This window comes from Parasteatoda tepidariorum, chromosome 1 (assembly GCF_982258835.1).
Source record: "Parasteatoda tepidariorum strain Cologne lab strain chromosome 1, Ptep-v5.0, whole genome shotgun sequence".
NCBI lineage: Eukaryota > Metazoa > Arthropoda > Arachnida > Araneae > Theridiidae > Parasteatoda > Parasteatoda tepidariorum.
The window spans coordinates 45,251,517-45,273,059 of NC_141755.1; the positions used below are offsets into that span (position 1 = coordinate 45,251,517).

Here is a 21,543-nt window from a genome sequence, read left to right on the forward strand (position 1 = left end):
ATCCATAAGTTATAAGTTTTGGATGTGTTTCTTTTAAAATTTCCCACATCTTCCCCATTTTATTTTCATTATCGGTTACTATAACAAATACTGTGCTGTATAATTTCTTTTGACATTCTTTAATAGCAGCTTCCACAACTGAATCACATTATTGAGATATCTTCTTTACTGAGTCTACATCATATACTTTCAAAAGATGGCTGCAGGTTCATGTATGAATGGCAATTGATTGAATAGGATCATTTTTCACACTAGACCAACCGTCAAATGTTGGGGACTATAGCTTTGAACCATTTCTATAAGTTGTAGAAATGGTTCAAAAATGGGAATGGTAGAAATGGTTCATTCTATAAAAGATTTCCTCTTATATTTTTAGCCAGGCCTTAATTTTTCTATCATTTGCTTAAAATAATCTAGTGCAACAACATTGAAAAGTATATTTCCTGCATAAAAAAGTTGATGCAGCTTTGTCTAATCCTCTCTTATGTTCAGCAGTTGTTTAGCAAAGAAAATTCGAAATATCTCTTTAATAGGTGTTGCAAGAAGAAGTGCTTGGTATTGAGCTGGTGACTGAAGAAATTTCATTACTTGTTAAAAAAATCTTCCATTAAAGCAATTTCAAATTGGTTTGGTTTATCATTTTCTCTTTGTTCAGCTTTTCTAGCTGCACATTTTAGCAAATGAGCTTTGATTCTTTCAATTTTACAGTGCACATTGACATTTTGAATCTCCATCAATTTTTATTACCTCATTAGATACGTCTGATCTTGGTTTGATAAAATTTGCTTAAGCAAGAAAAAAGAGCAATTATGCTAAAAAGTCATAAGATTTCAGCTTCTCTTAATGTCTGTAAAAATTTGTTTACTCTTCAAATTTGTTTATTGTAATACATGTATAACAATGCAACTGCATTTTTAAAACTTATGCCTTTATATTAAATTATTTAAAGTTAAATGTGTGTTAATATTTTTTTATTAAAGATATTTCCTTGAAAAAACTTGTTTAGTGCTAAAATGGGTAAAAAAATATCATCAACTGTTTTTATTTATTAAAAACCTGTTTATTAATCATATAAAGCCTGCAACTGCATTTGAAAAATTGATCTTTACAGACTATATTATTTAACTTTCTATGTGATTTAATTTCATTAAAATATTACTTTTTGAAGAAACCCGCTTTAAGTTTTCAATAGTAATATCAAATTATAGATAGTGTCTCTTTTACTTCACAAATATTAAAAACTTAATCACGTAAAACATGAAACTCTATCTGGCAAATTTATGCTACACAACAAATTATATGAAATTAAATGTGCATTAATTAGTTTTAATAAAAACATTTAAAAAAACAAAACACTTAGCATTCCTAGTGGTTTTTTTTAAGGTGGGCAAACCCTGGTTAGTATTCATTCAGATTATAAAGAATGAAACTATTAATGACATACAATAAATGTGTATAAACTTTATAATCACTTTGTCGTTTAATTCCTTTATTCATTTAAAATGCCTAATCTCAAAATTAAAAAATGGTATGTATCGAAAGTATTTTCAAGTCTTCTCCCCCCCCCCCCCCGCTTACTTTTAACCTTTTATTTTAGTCATATTAATAAGTCAAACTGGCATTTAAAGTTAAAAACTAAGTATTTAGATTTTTCTTTATCATTTCTTTATAGGATCTTTATGTGAGAATTTATAAATTTCATTTTCTTATCATTTAGTAAATTTCTTTTACATTTATTTAAAAGATAAGTGATATTTATTATAAGTTATTACATTTTTTAAGACTGAAAAATTTCTTTATTTTTTTCTCTTTCTTTCTTTAATATGTTTTAATTAATTATTTAAATTGATGTTTCAATATTACTTACGCTGTAACAGTTACCAATAATCAATTTGCATACAATTGATGCAAATGTATAATTTAAAGAAAATAATTTATATAATTATTAATAATTAAACTACATTTAGTCACTTGCTGCCTCTACTAATTCTCTGATTATAACCTTCATTTCACTGAGTAAAATTTTGTGCATTAGGCGAAAAAGTATTGCAATCTGTGGATTATATATTTATGTATTAAATAGTATTCTGAGTTAAATCATTGATCATTTTTAAAAAATCAAGTGAATAAAATTATTTAACATTTAATAAAAAAAGAGACTTTTTTATGAAAGCATTTAACTCTTAATTTTAGCTTAGCAATGAAAAGGGGAAAAAATAATGATTCTACTTTTTTGCATCAAACTAATTATGATAAAGAAGGCTGTAGTGTAAAAGTGAATAAAACTTGGTTCAAATAAACAATGTGAAATTTTATAATTTTATTTCTACATTTAAATTCTAAATCAAACTTTAATCTGTTATTTTAAATTGTTTTGTATTACTAATTGTTGTCTTTTAAAGAAATTCATTGCTACATATTATTTTTCCTGTAAAGTTTTTTTTTTTGATGAATGAATTAATTAATAGATTTCTTTTATTTAATTGCTATTTCTCAAACTTTATATTGCTATCATACTAATATTTAATAAGAACATCAAACTAATAGTGAATAGATGTAAAAATTATTTTTTTATGTTACACTTTTTTCTGTGTTTGTTTACAAAATCTAAAATTCTATTTAGCATTATTTTATATAAAAAAAAGAAAAATGAATAAATTACTAAAATTTGTTTAATAGTTAAGCTAAAGTTTAAAAAAAAAGAATATATTTATGTTTATATATTGATGAACAATTTGCATCCATTACCTTTTTAATAAGTATACTGTTATTTGAATTATGCAAAAAAAATATATATTTTGAGTTTTATATAAGCATTTAGTTTTGATACTTTTGCTGGAGAATGTGCAGCTCTAAAGAGTAATGCAAATGCTGCCTATTTAAAGCCAATTTTTTGCCTGAAAATTGAAATATTTTTAAGCATTCTTTTTCAGATATTATTTAGCTTGCTTCTTTCTGCTTGCAGAAACCAAGCATTACTTTGCTAATAGGTAGGCAGAGTCAATGTATAGAGCTTGTGTTGTGTTTATTGATTTTATGAGAATTTGATATAATGAATTTTTTGCTATTTTGTTACTTGAATAAACTGACATGTAATTTTTTCTCTTTCATTTTTCATCCACTGCAATGTGTAAGTGCACTTAATTCCTCCTGTATGTGTGCTGTAGGTAGTATTGGTGTGCACTGTTCAATTGTGGATGTGCTTATATATATATTTAGTGGTGCTTTGTGGTGTCATTTGTTTGGTGTTTTGTCGTGTCTGAAGCAAAGTCATTAAAGCTGTGAATATAATTTTTAATATTTTGTAATTTCAATATTTAAAAATTAGTTAATAACTTAATAGAATAAAGGATTCATTTTTAACCTTCTAAATATTTCCCTCAACACATTTTCATTAAATAGTATGAATAAAAAAAACCTGTTGTTATGGTCTAAAGAAACTATACGTAAAAAGTAAAAAATTGCGATTCAACCACTGTGAAGTACTTTGTCTGTTTAACATGACTTTTTTTTAAAAAAAAATCTATATTAAAAAATTATGACTGCTGCCACTGTTTTGTGTGTTCTTGCTATGCAAAAACTGTTAGTCTTAGAAACTTGAATTCACTGAGGTGTGTAGAAACGTGTATAAGGATTACAATGAATACAAAAAAAATCAACATTCGATAATTTGTTTGAGAATTATTAACTGTTAAACTTGTTTAAAAAAAATACCATATGGACTGTTCTATGGGCTTCAGAGTTAAAATTTGGCATGCTGAAAAGGAAATATTTGTTAAGAAATTTAAGACATATTTTTTTTCTTCAAAATTCCAATTTGTTTGAAAGTAATTGCAATTTTAAGTGCTTTTTATTGCTATTGATATGTTCTGTTTTGCTGTTCAGAATCTAAGATTTATCTTATTTGCTAACTTAAATCTATATAAATCTATCTTTGCTGCTAACCTGAGATTAGGAAGGTTAGTAGAAAACAATGCAAGGAGTTCAATGGAATAATAATAAAAAAAAAATCACAACTTTATTATTAGTTTGAGAACTATTAACTGTGAAAGTGGTAGTAAAAAAAACAAAACATGTTCATCGATCTACTATCCACTGAAATGCGATAACTTGTAAAATAACTTCTCATTTATTTCCTCTCATTGAGTCTCACTATCTGTTTTCCTTAGGTTAATTTCATTTCAAATACAGAAGATTATTTTTCAAATCTGAGTAATTGTTAATTTTTTCCGATTAACACATTAACAAAATGTTCCCTGCAATAATTGCATTCTTTGAAACCAAAACGATTGGTGTTGTTGGGAAAGATTTTAATATGTAAGAAGAAATGAACAATGATGAATGTGAATAAATTACAAGGGTTGGTGAGCATAGCCTATAAGTAATGTAAATAAATGCATAATTAATGGTAGATTTAATTTTTTCTTTTTGTAAGCAAATTAAAATTTCATTAACATTTGAACTACAATAGGATAAGTACCAATACAACTTTTACAATGTGTTAAATAATGAAATTATTTAAACTGATAGTAAACACAGTCATGGATTTTGTGGGGTATACTTCGTGGTGTAAATAAAAGCAATAACTGGAGAAGGAGATTTAACTTTGATCTATACAATATTTATAAACAACCTGATATTATTAAATACATAAAAATAAATAGAATGAATTGTATCGCCCACGTGATTCGAATGAGTGACGACAACACAATAAAAAAGATACAGCATTTTAGATTCACTGGAAAAAGAAAGCGGGAAAGGCCGTGGTTGAGATGGGCTGACTCAGTGGAGTCTGTTTTTCTCAGCAATTAATGAAAAAATTTGGAGATCAAAGATAGATCGGAATTTATCATGGAGAAATCTTCAGAGAAAGGCATTGGCTCACATTAGGCTATCTAGCCAACTATGATGATGATGAGTAAACACAGTCTTAAAAATTAAAATGTGAAATATTTTATGCTTCATTAATGACAGTTTTTTTTTTGTGGCTTTTTTTCTATAAATATATGGTGGCAAGTAAACAGAGATCCGTAAAAACAGGAAATAGTCCGGTAATTTTTTGTTTCTGAATTGGCTCACTGGCCAGGGAAAAATTATAAAGGCACTCCACCAGTCTTTTCATTGAAACACAAAATCTCAATACCGAAAATTTGGTAATTTCAGCCCTAACGAGCATTTTAAGAAAAAATTACAAATTCAACTTCTGTAAGGAAACTTTGGTTTTACCTATTTATTTCTATAAGGTGATTTTTTAAAGAATAACAAGGTATGAAAAGAAGGGAAAGTGAAATATTCTCCTTGGGGTTGTGCAATATGGTCACTGTATAAAACATTTTCTTTCGTTGCATTAATGCCCTTCACTAGTGTCACTTCTCGCAATCATCATTTTTATCTATGGATTTCATTTTCTTTCATTCTTTGCATTGAATTTATTATCCTTAATTAGCTATTTGTAATTTTAATTTTATTAAAATATGAGATTAATGTTTTTTTTTTTTTTTTTTTTTTTCATTTCTGTTTCAATTTCCGATGAATAATTTTTATCAGTAATTGGTAACATTTAATTTTTCAGATTTTTATTCAATTATCAATGGGAATTGCATATCAAGATTTATCTAGATTTTTATTGACATAATTTACAAAATAGATATTGAAATTTATTTTATTGCCTTATTTTCGTATCATGGATTCACATGCTTTTTTAATCGTATTTTTCCCTATTCATATACAAATTGAATTAAATGCCCTCTTGTTCATTTGAAAATATTCTTGTTCACATAATTATAAATATTTTTTAAAAATAATTTTCATGTAATCAATTACATAATTCCTTCTTTAAACCTAAGATCCCAACTAATTTTAGCTAGTCAGTATGCTCAACTTTGAATCCACTGCCCTGGCTGGTATATTTTAGTGTAAATTCCTGCTTAAAATGATGTGTAAGACAGAAATAATTTTATTTTTTCCTTAATGGCTAATTTAGGTATTAAGATGATATAAAGAATATAATAATTAAAAATTCTTAGAAAACATTTAGTATGTGGTGAAGATAAGCTTGTACCCAAATTTTCAAACATCTTTTCTGCTTGTTGTGAATCTTATAAGCATGAAGTACTTTTTGCTTGTTTTATGATTTATTATTTTAGCAATGTTTGCTTGTTTACAAATTGTTAAAATGTCTCTTTTTTTGTGATTTTTGACTTCTTTTAAGATTTTGAACTATTTTTTTTATGTATTCTTAATTGCAGCCTAAAAAGTTGCAATTAAGAATTGAGAATTAAATATATTGTGCAAATTATAGATGTTAGTGTGTTTTATTATGACAAATATGTTAAATTTTCCATGTTCTATATGGCAATTTAACAGGTCTAATGACTAAGCTTCATTGTGTATTTTGTGAATTGCATTTAGTATATCTAGTATGATTTAAATGTATTTTTTTGTGCATTGTTCAATTTGTTTGTTTATATAATACTTGTAGTTAGTTTCTAAAAATAGTTTGCAAGAAATCAGAGATAATTTTTAGAAGTACAAAATCATGTTGTGCTTTATGTAAAAAATATCAAATCATGAATAATTTAGAATTCTAAGATTACTTTTTTTTTAATTTTTTCTTTCTGTAGATGTGATGTTTGATAGTTTTTAAGTTCCTAAACGTTTTTATGAAATCTATTTAAAATTTGAAATTTTTTTCCAATTATATATTGTCCTATTTACAAAACCTAAAAAAGCATTTCATTAGCCATTTTTTAAAGTAGTCTTCTGAGTTTCAGAGGAGCTTTGGCAAGATGGGCTGTACATAAAAGTAATTTCAGCTGCCTTATTAGTACTGCAATCTTTAAATTTTTTTTATGCATCAAGATTGTGTGTAGGTAGATGATTAAAGGATAATTTGATTTAATTCACTAAGTATAAAGCATATTTTTCATTTTTAAATAATTAGATCACAAATGCTTTTCATTTTCATAATTAGTATTTGAATTTCTGGCTCAAGATCTACAAAGCTTAATTTTGCAGTCATAAATTCTCAACATCTATAAAAATAGTATATTATTCAATGAAAAGCTTTATTTCATAGGACAACAAATGAACCTTCAAAAATCTACCTTAAAATTAAGAAATCGGAATTTTGGCTATACAGTTTAACTAGCTCATAACAAACGTGAAGAGACTGCAATATTTGCTTGTTATAACTGAGTGCTTGTAAAGAAATCATAAAAGCTCATACATACTTACTAAATTATAATTATAGTATTTAAATTTTTTTAATTTATGCATTATACTAAAAAAGTTAGTTAATTTACTTTGAATTGTCTTATTGTCACTGTTATTGTTTTTTGTATAAGACTCGCGGCCTGATAAACATCATCATTTGCACCCCTTTTGAAAAAAATTTATGTTTGCTAGATTTATGACTCATGACTAACCTTTAGTTGTTTTTTGGAATGTGAAACAAACTTTTCGAAAAAGAAACTGGCTGAGCTAGAGTGTTAGAAGTACAGAGAAATATTATGAATCACAAAATTATTGCTCACTAAAACCAAGATTTGCTCCTGAAAAGGGAGCTATGTTCAATTTTTTCATTAAATCAATGGACGAACTTTTTGAATATTCTTTACATCACCAACACTTTGTTTTCAAATAAATTTAATATTTATTTTCATATGGAAATTTTGGGCTATCATTATTAACTTAAAAGAGGCAGTTCTAAATAACCTTACTACTGTTATTTGCTAAAAGGCGTAATGATTAATTTGGTTATTAACACCTTACTGAAGTGACACCAAGGAGTTTTATTTCATGCGAGAAAACGGAAGTTAAGATTTAGATAGGGTAGCTTCATTTTTTTTTTTTTGTTGTTGTATCGACTATATAATTATTCTTCAGAAATATTTTTTCCCCTCTCTTTTTCCCCCCTATTTTTTATCTCTTATGTAGCTTTGTTAATTAAAAATTGCAGTTGCAAAAATTGTCATAAGTTTTAATTTTTTTAATAAGCTAGCTAATGTATACTTAAAGTTTTTCAAAAATTTAAACTTTATATTTTTATTTTATTTCCTCCAAATACGTTAACTATTGATAGTTTAGGGTCAGGCTAAATACATAATGTCTGATCTGAAACTTAATCAATGCATTATATAAAAAAATATATGTATTTAACTGGTGTTTATTGACTGTATTAGCGGGAGGGCGTCCATTTTTATCTGTTATATATCATGTATATCAACTATGGATATATTCAACTTTGTTTGAGCTGTTTTAATAAATACTCTTGTACTTTTCTTTTAGCTGCGGCCTCAGCATCTGCTAGAAAGGAGGTCATTCGTAATAAAATTAGAGCTATTGGAAAAATGGCCCGTGTCTTCTCAGTGCTCAGGTAATTGTGACTGCTTTATTGCACTCTATACAAAAACCAATTTCTCTCATGGTTGTTTTTTGCTATTGCATTCTCAACTTAGCCTTTTCATTAACATCTACAGTTTCCTATGTATGAAGGTAATTATAATATAGTCTCTGCATTTAGGGTAAAATAGTGTAAATGAAAGATATTTCTTTTTTTTTCTTCTATTAAAAAATGAATAATTTATTTGTTCAGTATGTAGTTTGAAATATTATTTGAAATAAATACTTTTTATTAATTTTTAAACCTATGAAATCTCATTCCCTTCTGAAGTGAATATGCTATTAAAAACAACAGCTAAAAATTTAATCTTTTATTTTATTAAGGAAAAAAAAACGCTTATAATTTTGCTCAGTTCTGTATGAAGTGAATAAATCAAGTCAAAATTTTAGTAAATTTAAAGAGCTTAAGTTACTATTTATTAGAAAGCTATAATGTTTTGGGTAGGATAACCATGCAGATTGTAATATCCAATTAGAGAAAAAAAACTGTAGACAATAAAATAATACTGTGCAAGAACAAAAAAATAAAATAACATCACAATGCAACAATCAAACAAGCTATTTATGAACCATAGTAAAAATTTCATGCATTCATTAAAATTATTATTTTAAACATGTTTATTGCTAAAATTATTATTCTCTTACCATATTATCATTCCCTCACTTAAATAAATGCGTATTATAATTTTAATAAGTTTTAATATTAAGCATGACTATGTTTTTCTTGTCTAGTACCTTTTCCTGTATCTTCTAAACAAAAAATTAAAAATTTGATGCATCTTTTTTCTTGTTGTCACTACCTGAAAACAATGTATTTCAAGAAAATAATAACTAATATATAAGTTTTTTTGATTTAATGAACAATTTAGAGTTCCCTAATTTATACAAGAAAAAAGGTATTTGATTATTAGTTATTTATTGAGGTTGATATTAAAAAGTTAATCTGTAACTCAACTTTTTTATTTATATTTTTTCTGGAATAAAATTAATTTTTATCACTATAAATCGATTTTAATTTCACTTTCAATAGTACTGTTTATTTAGTTAACTTAGAAATTCTACTATTTTGTATAATGCATGTTTTGTTTTTAGAGAGGAGAGTGAAAGTGTGCTGCAACTGAAGGGTCTCACTCCTACTGGCCAGTTGCCGATAGGGACGCTTCAAGGTGGAAAAACGTCTATCAAAAATGGTAAATTTTTTTAAAAATTGTGTATTATTTTTGTATTGCTAGTTATTAATTATAACAATGAATAAAAAGAATGAATTTATTGTCAGAAAAAATATTATATAGTAGTTTCATAACGAATTATAGAGATTTCCTTTTTAAAAATTACATAAAAATTAGACTTAAAAACAGAATGTTGGATTTTATGTAGAGTGTTAAGTGTAGGCATTTTGTAAATATGTTTATTGTTGGCTACTCTACAAAACCGCCAGGCGTGTATCAGAAGAGGTAACATCAGCATCAGTGTACATAAGCACCTGAAACATGAGAAAAACCCAGAATTGTCGGGGAACACAAGATTTGAAAAAAAAAATTTGGAGATCAATTGCAAGATTTCATGATTTTTATGAAGAAGATTGCAGATTTCTTTTTTTACAAGTGATGCCTTTCTAATTTCACTATGTTTTGAGTTTTTTATTTGTTTTCCCCTGTTCCCATTAAATTTTGTACGCAATAAATTAGTTCTTATTCATGAGTTTTAAGATAAAGATCTTTTATTTTATTAATTCAGTTGATCTCATTATATCTTGCCTTGACTCTGGTTTTAATATTTATGTTAGTGCTTCTTTTAACTAATGTTTCTGTCAGTAATTTCTTCATTTTCTTTTTTTTTTCTTTATGATTAGGTATAAAATGTATTGCAATTTTGAAATTTTTTTTATATTAGTTAATTTGGAGATTTTAATAAATCTTTACTTTATTATAATTAGTTTTTATTATATTATAATTTGGCTTAACTTCAGTCAAATGAATAACATTAAATAACTTATATATTTATATTTGTTAGTTTTTTTTTGTTGGCTTAGTATTAATCATTAAAAAAAGTTTTTTTTAAATATTTTGTTTATGAATTTTCGTGGTTTGTTTTGCCATCGTAATTGTAATTTTTTTAAAATCTAATTATCAATCTTATTTATGAAGAACTTTTTAAAATAGAATTTTTTCTCGCCCCCCCCCCATCTATTTTTCGAAACATTCATCAGTTAATTAAATATGATTTTATTTTAATTAAATACAGATTATTTGTACAATATTTTTATTAATTTAGTTTCTTTTTTTAATTATTTTTTTTTTGGATGACTGTTGAAAAAATTTTCTTTTGTTTTATTGATTAATAACTTTGTTTCATAATTTAGGATAATTTATATATTTATTTTATGGCTAAGAATTAAAAATAGGTTTTTATCCCTTATTTATTTTTTGCTCGTCTTGATAAAAAGCATTATATTTTAGTTATTTATTCTATTCGACTTAATTTATTAATTATGGATTAATTTTAATTAAATATGGATTGTTAATATATTTGTTGGTTTCTTTTTAAGATGGTTTTGTTGGTGTTGAAATATTTTTTTTTCTTTTTAAATTAGTATTGCTTAATGAAGTTTTGCAATCTTAGCGGTTCTTATTTTTTCCATGATTAAGTTTTTTAATAGATGCTAATACAGGGTCCCACGGTCCTTGAAAGTCCTTGAATTTTTTTTGTTGCTAAATTTAGGTCCTTGAAAGTGCTTGAAAAACGTCTTAGGTCCTTGAAAAACTTGATAGGTCCTTGAATTTGTCCAATACTGCCGGCGGCCCTTTTTTTAAAACACCCGCGGATCTTTCTCGTTCTTTCTGTTTTGTTCCCGAGCTCTCTCACGTGGTTTTTAACGCCACCGTTTCTAACCGGGCCTAGCGTCTTGGTGTCTGCCAAGCGCGCGGAGCACAGCAGACAATCAATGCGTTCGGGGCGAGACTCCACTTCATCTTCTGTCGCATATGCTTAGATCTTCTTTTTTCTTATCGAAACTGGAATACTCTCGAATTTCGTAACAATATGTACCTTGTAGTTTTCAATAAATTTGCCGTTTTACCATCCGCACTTGTCCTTATGTTTGCGTCATTTCAAAACTTTATTGTAAAGCGTATTCGCAAAGGCACAACTTCGTATTTGTGTTATGTAGTTTAGACTAGTTATGCCTGGGAAGTGCTATTTTAATCCCCAATGGATGGATAATCAAGCTTATAAAGAATGGATTTTATCGATGCTCGAAAAGAAGTTCAGAGCCAAGTGCCGATTGTACATGAAGGAGATCGATATCGCGAAAATGGAAGAATCTGCTCTGAAATCACACATGAAAGAACGGTAAAACAAAAAAGCAGTCTCATGCCCTGAGTTCTCTTTTTCCAAAGACATCAACATCTAATTCATCTGGTGTAAATACTCCTTCAACATCGTGTGCCCCATGTGAAACAGAAACTTTAGTGGCCGAGGTAACATTGTCTTATCTGGTCAAAAGGAATGTGCTTGATGCTGAAATTCTCTGGAGTCTGAAGTGCATCACTAGTAATTATTCATGTAACTCCTGTGAAGGGATTAGTAAATTGGTCTCCAAAATGTTTGCTGATAGCTGTATAGCGAGAAAATTTTTTTGTAGTGCCACAAAGTGAGCCTATTTGGGCTCCTTTGGATTGGCACTATACTTCAAAGGGATTCTTATAAATGAGCTGAAAAATCTTGATTGCTACACTGTACTCTTTGATGAGACGTTAAATCAGTCTCTACAATCTAAGCAGATGGACATTATGGTAAGGAATTGATAATAAAGTTTGCACTAAGTATCTTACCTCCCAATTTATGGGTCATGGAACTGCAGAAAATATTTTGTCCTCTTTTTACAAATGCATGGATGATGGTTAAAAGCTCTCTAAAATACTTCAATTATCCATGGATGGACCCTATGTCAATTGGAAATTCTATTAGAAGCTTCAGTGTGAATTAAAAGAGAAATATTCCCACCAGGTCATATTCATTGGCAATTGTGGATTACACATAACGAATAATGCTTTTAAACATGGTGAAAATGGGATATGTTCCTTCTAATTTTTATTTTCAGAAAGAATTGTTGCTGCATAACATTTAGAGAAGGTTGTGTAAATTATGGATGAATAATTTCAGAAACGATGTTTAATAGAGGAGAGGAGGGGGTTATGGAATAGTCATGGAATATGGAATACCTAAGATTTAGCTCTGTCTTTCATGCAGCCTTCACATGGAAATGCACAGGATTAAAGGATTTCACCATTAACACCTCATTACCATTAGTTATAGATTGCGCTGAAAATGATTTTGTGAATTAATATGCAAAACCAGTAGGGTTGTTTTTAAAAAAATATAAATTTTAGTCCATAATACATATACTCTCTTCTCTCTATATAGGCAAAGCATTTAGGTATTATATTTGAAATTAATTATTGCCACAACAAGCATTGTTGCTTCTAGTAAAATAGAAGAGAATAATTTTTAAAATTGGTCTTAGATTAAGGTCCTTGAAAATTTTGTTGAGGTCCTTGAAAAGTCCTGGAAAGTCCTTGAATTTCAATCTCATCATAGAGTGGGAACCCTGTAATAATTGTTTATCCGGTTTATGTTTTTAATAATATTCTTACATTGATTAAATCTATTTAATTTCAGTTATTAACAGATTATCTATATATATGTATATATTTTTTTATCACCTTCGTACTCATAATTTAAAATTTTTTTTTTAAAACTTTGTCCAGTGAATTTCCTAGTCATTTTATTTTAATTTTATTTTTTATCTATTTAGATATACTTCAGTTTTATTGAGTCGTTTGTTTAGTATTTCATAAAATTCCTTTAATATTGAATATTTCTAACTTTGTGCTGACTTATTCTTTTTTATTTAGCACTTGCTGGATTTTCTCCTCATCACAAGATTACTAGTTTTGAAGAAGCCAAGGGTCTCGATAAGATCAACGAAAGGATGCCACCTCGAAAAGATGGTCCTCCTACTCCTCAGGGATCTGGCGAGGATCGTGGTGGGTTGTCTCACGGTGTGAATAGCTCATGAGGAAAGCTGTAATAAGCCTTCGAGCTCTAGCAATATCCCTATATGCTCTGAGGGCTCATTGTGGGGCAGTTACGTCATCCGCGACACTCTTTCAAGCAAATATACATTTGAGTGCTTTTTTGCAGTTGCTGTGGAACTCAATAATATGGTGTAATGCCCTACAAACTCAACAAAATACCCTATTCTTTGCTTCGGGTGTCTTATACACATAGTGTTTGTGGGGGCACCTGGTGAGCTGTCGAGATGCTTTCTTCCTGGTGCGCAAGCTTTTGTTAATATATGTACACATTTTTTTTTTTTTTGGAACTTGTGTAATTGCAAAGTCATTGATTTTATATCTAATGAATTGTTAATCCTGGTGAACATTATGACTTTTTTTTTCTAATTTGCTGTGTTTTACAATATTTGTATTTTTGATCGTTAAGTCTCTTTCGCGATTCAGCATTTGTTTCTGTGAAACGGGTTGAAATGCTTGTTAAGTAACTGATATTTATGTTTTGACATCTTCACTTCTCACCAGGGCTGATGCTCCAGTGCCCCTTCAGCATGGCTTTCTAGTTATTAATCTTATAACACTCCAAAAGCTGTGTCATTTTGTGTAATGGTTTGGAGCAAAGCTAAGTAAGATCCAGGTTTTTGTCTTTCAACCTCCCATGAAAGCCTTGTAAGTGAATTTAATTTACTGTTTTGATTGTTTCAAGAAATGCTTAATATTTTCAAAAACAAAACTGTGATGAAACAAAAGCAGTTGGAGACAAGGAAAGGAATTTCAGGCTAAGAAGAAAAAAAATATTAAAGATTATATATCAAGTGATTATAAACCTTTATGACTTATAATGCTTGCGAAATTGTGTTTTATCCTTTAATTGTCTATTTTATGTTGATTCATTCAGTCATTAAAAATGTTTTATTTGCAGTATTTTTTGTTTACAACTTTGCCGTTCTCAGCAACCGTGACATTTACATAATAAACTTTGAAATCTCTTTCATGTTTATCATTTAAATTAATCAAAGTATTTATTATTTCTCTTTATTCTTTATTATTGATTTATTTTCTCTTGTGCGACAATAATGAAAATAAAAGTGATCACAAGTTACATTTTACACTTGTTGTTTTGTATGTTTTTATAACTGGATTTAAAATATTTTGTTCTGCTTAATGATATTTGAAGTTTATGTTTTGTTTAAATAATTTGTTTTAGCATGGCTTTTATGGCTGTGTTTACATTGAGGAAGACTTAATCCTTAAAAAATGTATGTAAGCATATCTAAAAATAAAAGAAGTTCATCTTATGTGAATGGTTTGTTCGCCCTGCCATGACACCTCCATTTCAAGTATTTTCAATCACGGATTGTTCAAAGGATTAGTTTTGTTTTCTTGCACAAATATTGCCAAACCCTCTAAAGGGCATGCATCCATTGGCTTCTGTGAAATTTGAGCCTGGCCATTGAGTATTTTGTACAGATTACATCTTCGGCCCGGGTTTGCTAGCTATCCTCTAGGTTATATTTTTAAAAATCTAATTGTTTTTTTTTCCTTTCATTTTTTTTAACTCTTACAAACAAATTTTTAAACTAGAATTATACATATAATAGCCTTGCTATTTATCTGCCTCAAGCATTAAATACTTTGAAAATATCTATGAAAATATTTTGTAACTATATTGTTTAAGATAACTGTTTTCGATGCAGTGCAAAAAAAAATTTAGATGTTAATTTTCTTTTTTGCTCATTCTACATTTTGTAGTGGGGCAATTTTAATATCAATAAATTTGCTGAGCAGTATCCCTCTGATATGAATCAAATTAAAATAATTTTAAATTATAGGGGTTCTGACAGTTGCAGCTTTTTTTTTTTTTTTTTTTGCAATTTCACCCCATTTTTAATCTTGAGTTCTGCTTATTTTCTATTTGATGTATAAAATGTCTTAAGCAGTGAAATTTTACGAGTCTAATTATTTTATTTTAAGGCTTATAGTGCTTATTTTGTTTTTTAAATATGATACTCTAGATGTAGCTATCAGCTAAGTATCTTTTCCTAGAGTGTTAAGACTTTTGGAAGAAACTGATCAAAAGTAATAAAAATGAAGGATCTGTTAACTTTTTACCCTACACTTTCTTCATCTGTCGGACATTTATTTTATTTCTAATTATTTCTTATCACTCTACCTGCAACAATAAGTACTTAAATTTAAATAAATAATAATAATAATGACCCAATTCAACCAATATAAAAGAAATGCAGAAATGTTGCCTTGCCCTTTTGATTGAGTGGTTAGAATTAAGCTTAAAGATGGTCAGAATGATGCAATCTAGTCAGTTGCCCTGTTCACAAAGCTCCCTGTGCCATTCCTGAAACTTTAGATATGTTCATTGTTTAACCTTTTATTTTGTTTGTTTTTATGTTCCCTATTAGATGTGCCTCATTTTTATTTATTTGTAGTTTATATTCTGAATTTTATCTAATATAAATTATTTTTAACAATTATAGCAAAATAAGTTGTATTGACTATATTTATTATTTGTTTTGGACAAATGAGTGAGATAGCACCTTACTTTGCCAAATATAAAAATTTAGTAGTCATAAGATTTCTATGTTTGTAGAAATAAAATAATTTCAAAATTTTATTTAAATGCATACTAGGTTTTATTGTAATGGCCATTTCATTCTTTTCGAAAACAAATTAACAGAAGGTATGTATGTAATTCTAATTTGGTTTATTTATTTATTAATTTTTTTTGTTGTTGAAAAAGCATGCTACCTTATGAAATATTTAAAAGTTTGTGCTACATATTTTATTTGAAAAATTGAGGATTTTAGAATGTAAGAAAATGTCAGTCTGCTTCAAAATTGTTAAATATTATATTTATTCTAGAATTATAAATTTTTAGAATATGAATTTCTATGAATTTTTTTAGTATTATATTGAAAATATGAAACTTTTTTTTTTCCATTTGGTTTCACTAGTTTTTTAGTTAAAATTATGTGTGCAGCCACTAATTTAATCATTAAATAAAAGTAAAATTAGTTTATATATTTTTTTGTTAAATGATTATCGAAATTGTTTTACAGGTATAAATTTTAACATTAAGGTAGGATATGTTAGAAGTAATAAATGCTTAAATTTAGTTAATTATTACAAAAGTTTCTCATAAAAATGATAAGCACCGTTGGTCGAAAGAGAAGGGGGGGGGAAGATAATGGTAACCCCCAATGTATAACAATTGAAAGAAAATATTTTTATTTATTTATGTAATTTTTTTTTTTTTTTGAGAATTGGATGGATGTAATTTTCTGCTAAAAATAAATATTTGGCATTTACTGTGTTTGAATACTCTCACAATTTGCCGAAAAGTATTTGTTGAAAAACGATGCCATATTTTTTGTTTGTATTCTTGTTTTGCCTTAGTTTGAGTATTTTACTAATTTAGTAATGCAAGTAGGTAATTTAACAATGGACTTAATGGAGCGTTAATGTATTTTTGTTTGTATAAATAATTATAATTTTATGCAGGGTGTGAATATTTTTATTTTGTGTGTTGTTAATGTTATTCTGTCTCTGGTTGGCTATAGGCACTTGGAACTCAGTGTATCTTAGCACAACAGCAATAGACACTTTCCTGGAAAATTTTTGTTGCCTTATCAGTTATTTGATGTTTGTGTAATCAAAGATGTCTATATAATTAGACCTTTTAAGTTTGAAGATGTGTATTAAAATGATCTCTCCATATTGTTATATAGGCACTATTGTGCAAGATTATGTAAATATATTTATAGAGCATTTTATTGGTAAATTCGAAATATGATATCTAAGCTATTTTGCACTCTGCTGGTGCAATTTTGAAATAAATATCATAGAATTATTAATTTAATATGAAACATTGATTGTTTTTCATGGGTGCTCGTCAGCTTTATCTCAACCTTGGATTGTCTATATTTTAACCAATGGCGGAATTACGCAACTTCATACCTCTTTTTTACAACGGATGCGTTTGCTATTTTATGTGAAAATTTTTCCCCCGTTCATCTCTCTTTATAGAGCCGTACATATTCTATGCAATGTATTGAACTAAATATTTAGAGAATTATTTTTAGTTAAGAGGTTGGAAATGTGTGTAAGAAATATTATTTTTGCACTGCAACATTTATAGCAACAAAAATTGTGCGTGGATTTTTCATGGTACAGCTTTGCCCATCCAAAATGTTGCTGTGTGCTTTTTTGCCTCTCTTGTAATTTCTTCTCCCGTAATTTCAGGAATATATAATCTCATGCTGAATTAATCTTAAAATTATTAATCATGTATTCTTGTACATATTTCTGCTCTCCTCTGGATAGAATATAAAAACCAAACGTAGCACAATTTTTAAAATATTAATTCAATTGACTTGTAGATTTTACTTTAAAACCAGTGCACTTTTCTGGCTCTCTATTTTTACATTTTTTTTTTAATGCAATACCTTTCTATTAATTTCTAGAAAATTGACATTTGTATTTACTTATCAATAATTTATGCATAGTTGTGGTTTATATCTCAGTAATTCTTCACTTTTATCAAATTAAGATCTTCAGATAAAATATTGATTATTCAGCATGCTGTTTATTAAATTAATTACTTTTAGTCACTTTTTTATAAATAAGAGGTTTTATTCCCTCCTTCCTTTTTGAAAAGAGTTTTGCTTTGATAATAATTTATTGCAATTTTGGTTTTGCTAAAATCTTTCCTGTGTTATGTACATGACGAATATCCTACAAATATCATAAGTAAATCTTGTATTAATAGCTCTTATCTTATTTAAATGGTTTTATAACTAAAATAAATAACAGAAGATTTGAAATTGCTGTCAAAGTGTTGGACTGTTCTATTTAATTGAAGTTATATGTGATGGAATGATATATAAATTTAACCCCATTTATTTATTGTTTGCGTTGGAATGTTTTTGTTTTTCTGAACATTCATTTTTATCGTATATACTCACGAGGCATATAAGTTATAAATTTGTGTAAACTTGTAAAAAAATAAATAACACATCATTTGTGTTACATATTGTTGATTGTCCTTCAAAATCTTAGCACATGGACTGGTTGGCTAAATTCAACAGTTAAGAAATTCGCCTTGAGTGCCTTAAAGTGTGCTACTAAATTTATTATTTTCTGTCTTACACCATTCTGTTATAATATTCATCTTCTCATTATTTTGAAAGCCAAATGTATATAATTTTTACTTTAGAATCTTTCATTGATTTGCTCTAAAAGTTTGAAATAATTTAGTCAATCCAATTAACTATTTTTTTCTTCTTAAATACCTGTTTGTGAGAATGAGTTAAAAGAAAATGTGTGCATTTTTTCAGAATTGTATGAGTCTTTTTTATTTATTTTTATGTTGTGCACATATTTAGCTAGCTGTTTTGTATTAAGCCAGCCTGTCCATTTCGCCTTACATGTATACTAACAAGTTCAGCACATGTCATGTTCTCTCAATGTGTAATGAGAAAAGCCATTCAGTGTTTTATGTGTTCTTAAATGAAAGTGGCTCATACTGAAATATATGCAAAAAAGTTAAAAATACATATATGAATCAGCTTTTGTGGATATTATTCTTTCTCTTTATATAGAACTGAAAACTGCTCAAATTTTTTCTTTATTTTGATGTAGTTAAATGTATCATGATTTTAGATTTACTTGTTGAATAATGATTTGTTTTCTTCATTTTATATAGTTTAACTTTTTAAACACAAGTGCAATATCTGATTTTTGTTGCAAGCAATCGGCCTGTTTTGAATTGATTGAATGTTGACTAGATTTGAGGCTGATATTTAATTATTTTCTCCTTATTTATTAGCCATACATGATTATGTTTTAAACAAAATTGAACCAATGACTGATCTCATAAAATGTAATTGCACTTGTTATGTAACTGCAAGGCATAGTGGAAAATCATTTTCATTCTGTTTTGATGTGTTTGAAATATTTTTTTATGAGAGAGAAATTTATAATCAAACCTTGAAATCATTTTATTATATATTACTGAATTTGTTTTAGTTACTTCGATAGCTTCTATCGATTTGTCAGAATTGTACAGCTTTTTATTTTATTTTGTTTAAATTAGACTTTTGCACAATTGTATTTTTCACGCAGTATGTGTTATAATATGTATATATATATCAGAACTTAAAAGGTGAAAAAAATGTGATGACTTTAACCCTATTGTAGCACAATTGTTTGTTGTAATATAGTACTGTTTAAGGTTTCTATAACTTGTAAAAAAGAAAAAATCCTTGCCTTCTCTCTCTTTAAGAGACCAATTTGAACATGAAAAATCAATTAAATGTTTGTTTGCATATCATAGATTATCTTTAAAATATTCTCACACTACTTGAAACCTACTTTCAGCCATTGCTTAGTAGTCCTGCAATTTTTGATAAAACAATCAAAACTACTATATATTGAATTTAAAACAATAGGCAGCCTTTTGAACGTGAAAAAACAAACAAGCATTCTCTTTAGAAAAATATTATTAGAAGATTAAATATGCATTTTTATATAAATTTAGTATCTTTCTTAAAAATTTAGATATTCTCTCCCTTCATGTTCTCAAATATTTATGAAGTATTTAGGCTAACTTATTTTCCAAGGTTGGAGTTTTTAAAAAAAATAACATCTTAGTATACTTTTGTATATTTACCTTGTTAAAGGAGAAAGAAAATCTAAGCTAAATCAAATAAATACTAAAGGTATTCGTGATATTTGTTATTGTTGTTTGTATTTTTGTTCTAAAATTGCAGTCAACTCCTGATTTTCCAGAATAGTTAATAGAGAACTAACATAGCAATTTAATTATATTGAGAAATTAAAGGTAGCAACATATAATACAATAGCAAATGAGACTTAGGTTTTTTTTTTTAATATTTTCTCTTAATGAATTTATCTAAATCCTGTATATTTCCAAATGTAGGCAGTGATTTTTCATAAACTTTTCGTAAGCCAAAATGAAGCTATTAGAATGTGATCTCTTGATTTCGCATAATGCTATGGAACATCGCCATCCAAAACACTATTCCATTGACCAAGCATTAGCAATAGATCACTGAGTATCACAAAATTTCACATACATAAAATGAGGTGAAAGTGTCTAAAAATAACTAAAAAAGAAACATATAAATGTGTTGAAAGGAATTTTTTTTTGATTTGATAAAATGTTCTTTTATTGTTCGTTTTTTCATAAAACAGCAAACGATTTGAACAGAAAAAAAATTAAATGTGCTAGCTTCAGAATTCAGATAGCTCTCACTATCAGTAACTGATATGCTGTATCTTTTTATCAAGTTGTACTGCTGATAACGTCAATATAGGATAGTTAGTTGAAAGACTTGAGAACAGGAAAACAAAAGAAGGTATCGGTTGGAATTTCAATAGATTTTTATTTCTGAACAAGGACAAATAAGTAAGCTAAGATGTCTGTGTCTTTAAAAAATGAATTCGAAAGTTAGCATGTTCTGTCTTTTTTAAGTCTGCTTATACACAAGTTTTTAATTTTGGGTAAATTTTCAAAGAAAAAACATACTCAGCTTATACATAGATAATGTTAATGTCTTAATAATGTTTCAGCAACTTAACTCGAGGTTCATGGTTGTCCTGATATACCAGATTAAAAATTTGTCTTTATTTTTGTGTGTTCAGAGCATTTTGGAGCAAACACATATTTTTAAAAAATAGATTTGAACAATCAGAAAAATTTTGATTTTTAATCCAATATCTTTTTATTTTAGTTAATAATGCGTGTAATAATAGCAAAATTCGAGTGTTCCAATTTGGGGACTGTCAACTAATTATATCTATAGTTCAAGCATATAGTCTTAGCACATTGTTTCAACCTTTGTTCAGTCTTTTATATTAAAAAAAAAAAGTTTATCAATAATTTTACATCATAAAATTTTTATGGTGATGAATTCAGGGATCGTATACTTATTTTTTTATTCTAAGCAAATGCATTAACACTTCTGTAGTGTAGATTTATATTGTTTTGCAATTATTGATTTCACTTTTAAAATTGATCAATTTC

The 21,543-nt window shown here is 27.4% G+C and overlaps 1 protein-coding gene across 2 annotated transcripts in view; it reads left to right on the plus strand.

The window, feature by feature from the left end:
* Positions 1-15,756, plus strand: part of LOC107436709 (serine/threonine-protein phosphatase 2B catalytic subunit 2) — a 47,873-nt gene extending 32,117 nt beyond the window's left edge. For both annotated transcript variants that reach the window (XM_016048509.5, XM_016048508.5), the window contains exons 11-13: positions 8,290-8,377; positions 9,496-9,593; positions 13,320-15,756. In XM_016048509.5, the coding sequence (XP_015903995.1) occupies positions 8,290-8,377; positions 9,496-9,593; positions 13,320-13,483 (350 nt within the window). In that variant the 3' untranslated portion in view covers positions 13,484-15,756. The remainder of the gene's footprint in view (positions 1-8,289; positions 8,378-9,495; positions 9,594-13,319) is intronic.
* Positions 15,757-21,543: the final 5,787 nt, after the last annotated feature.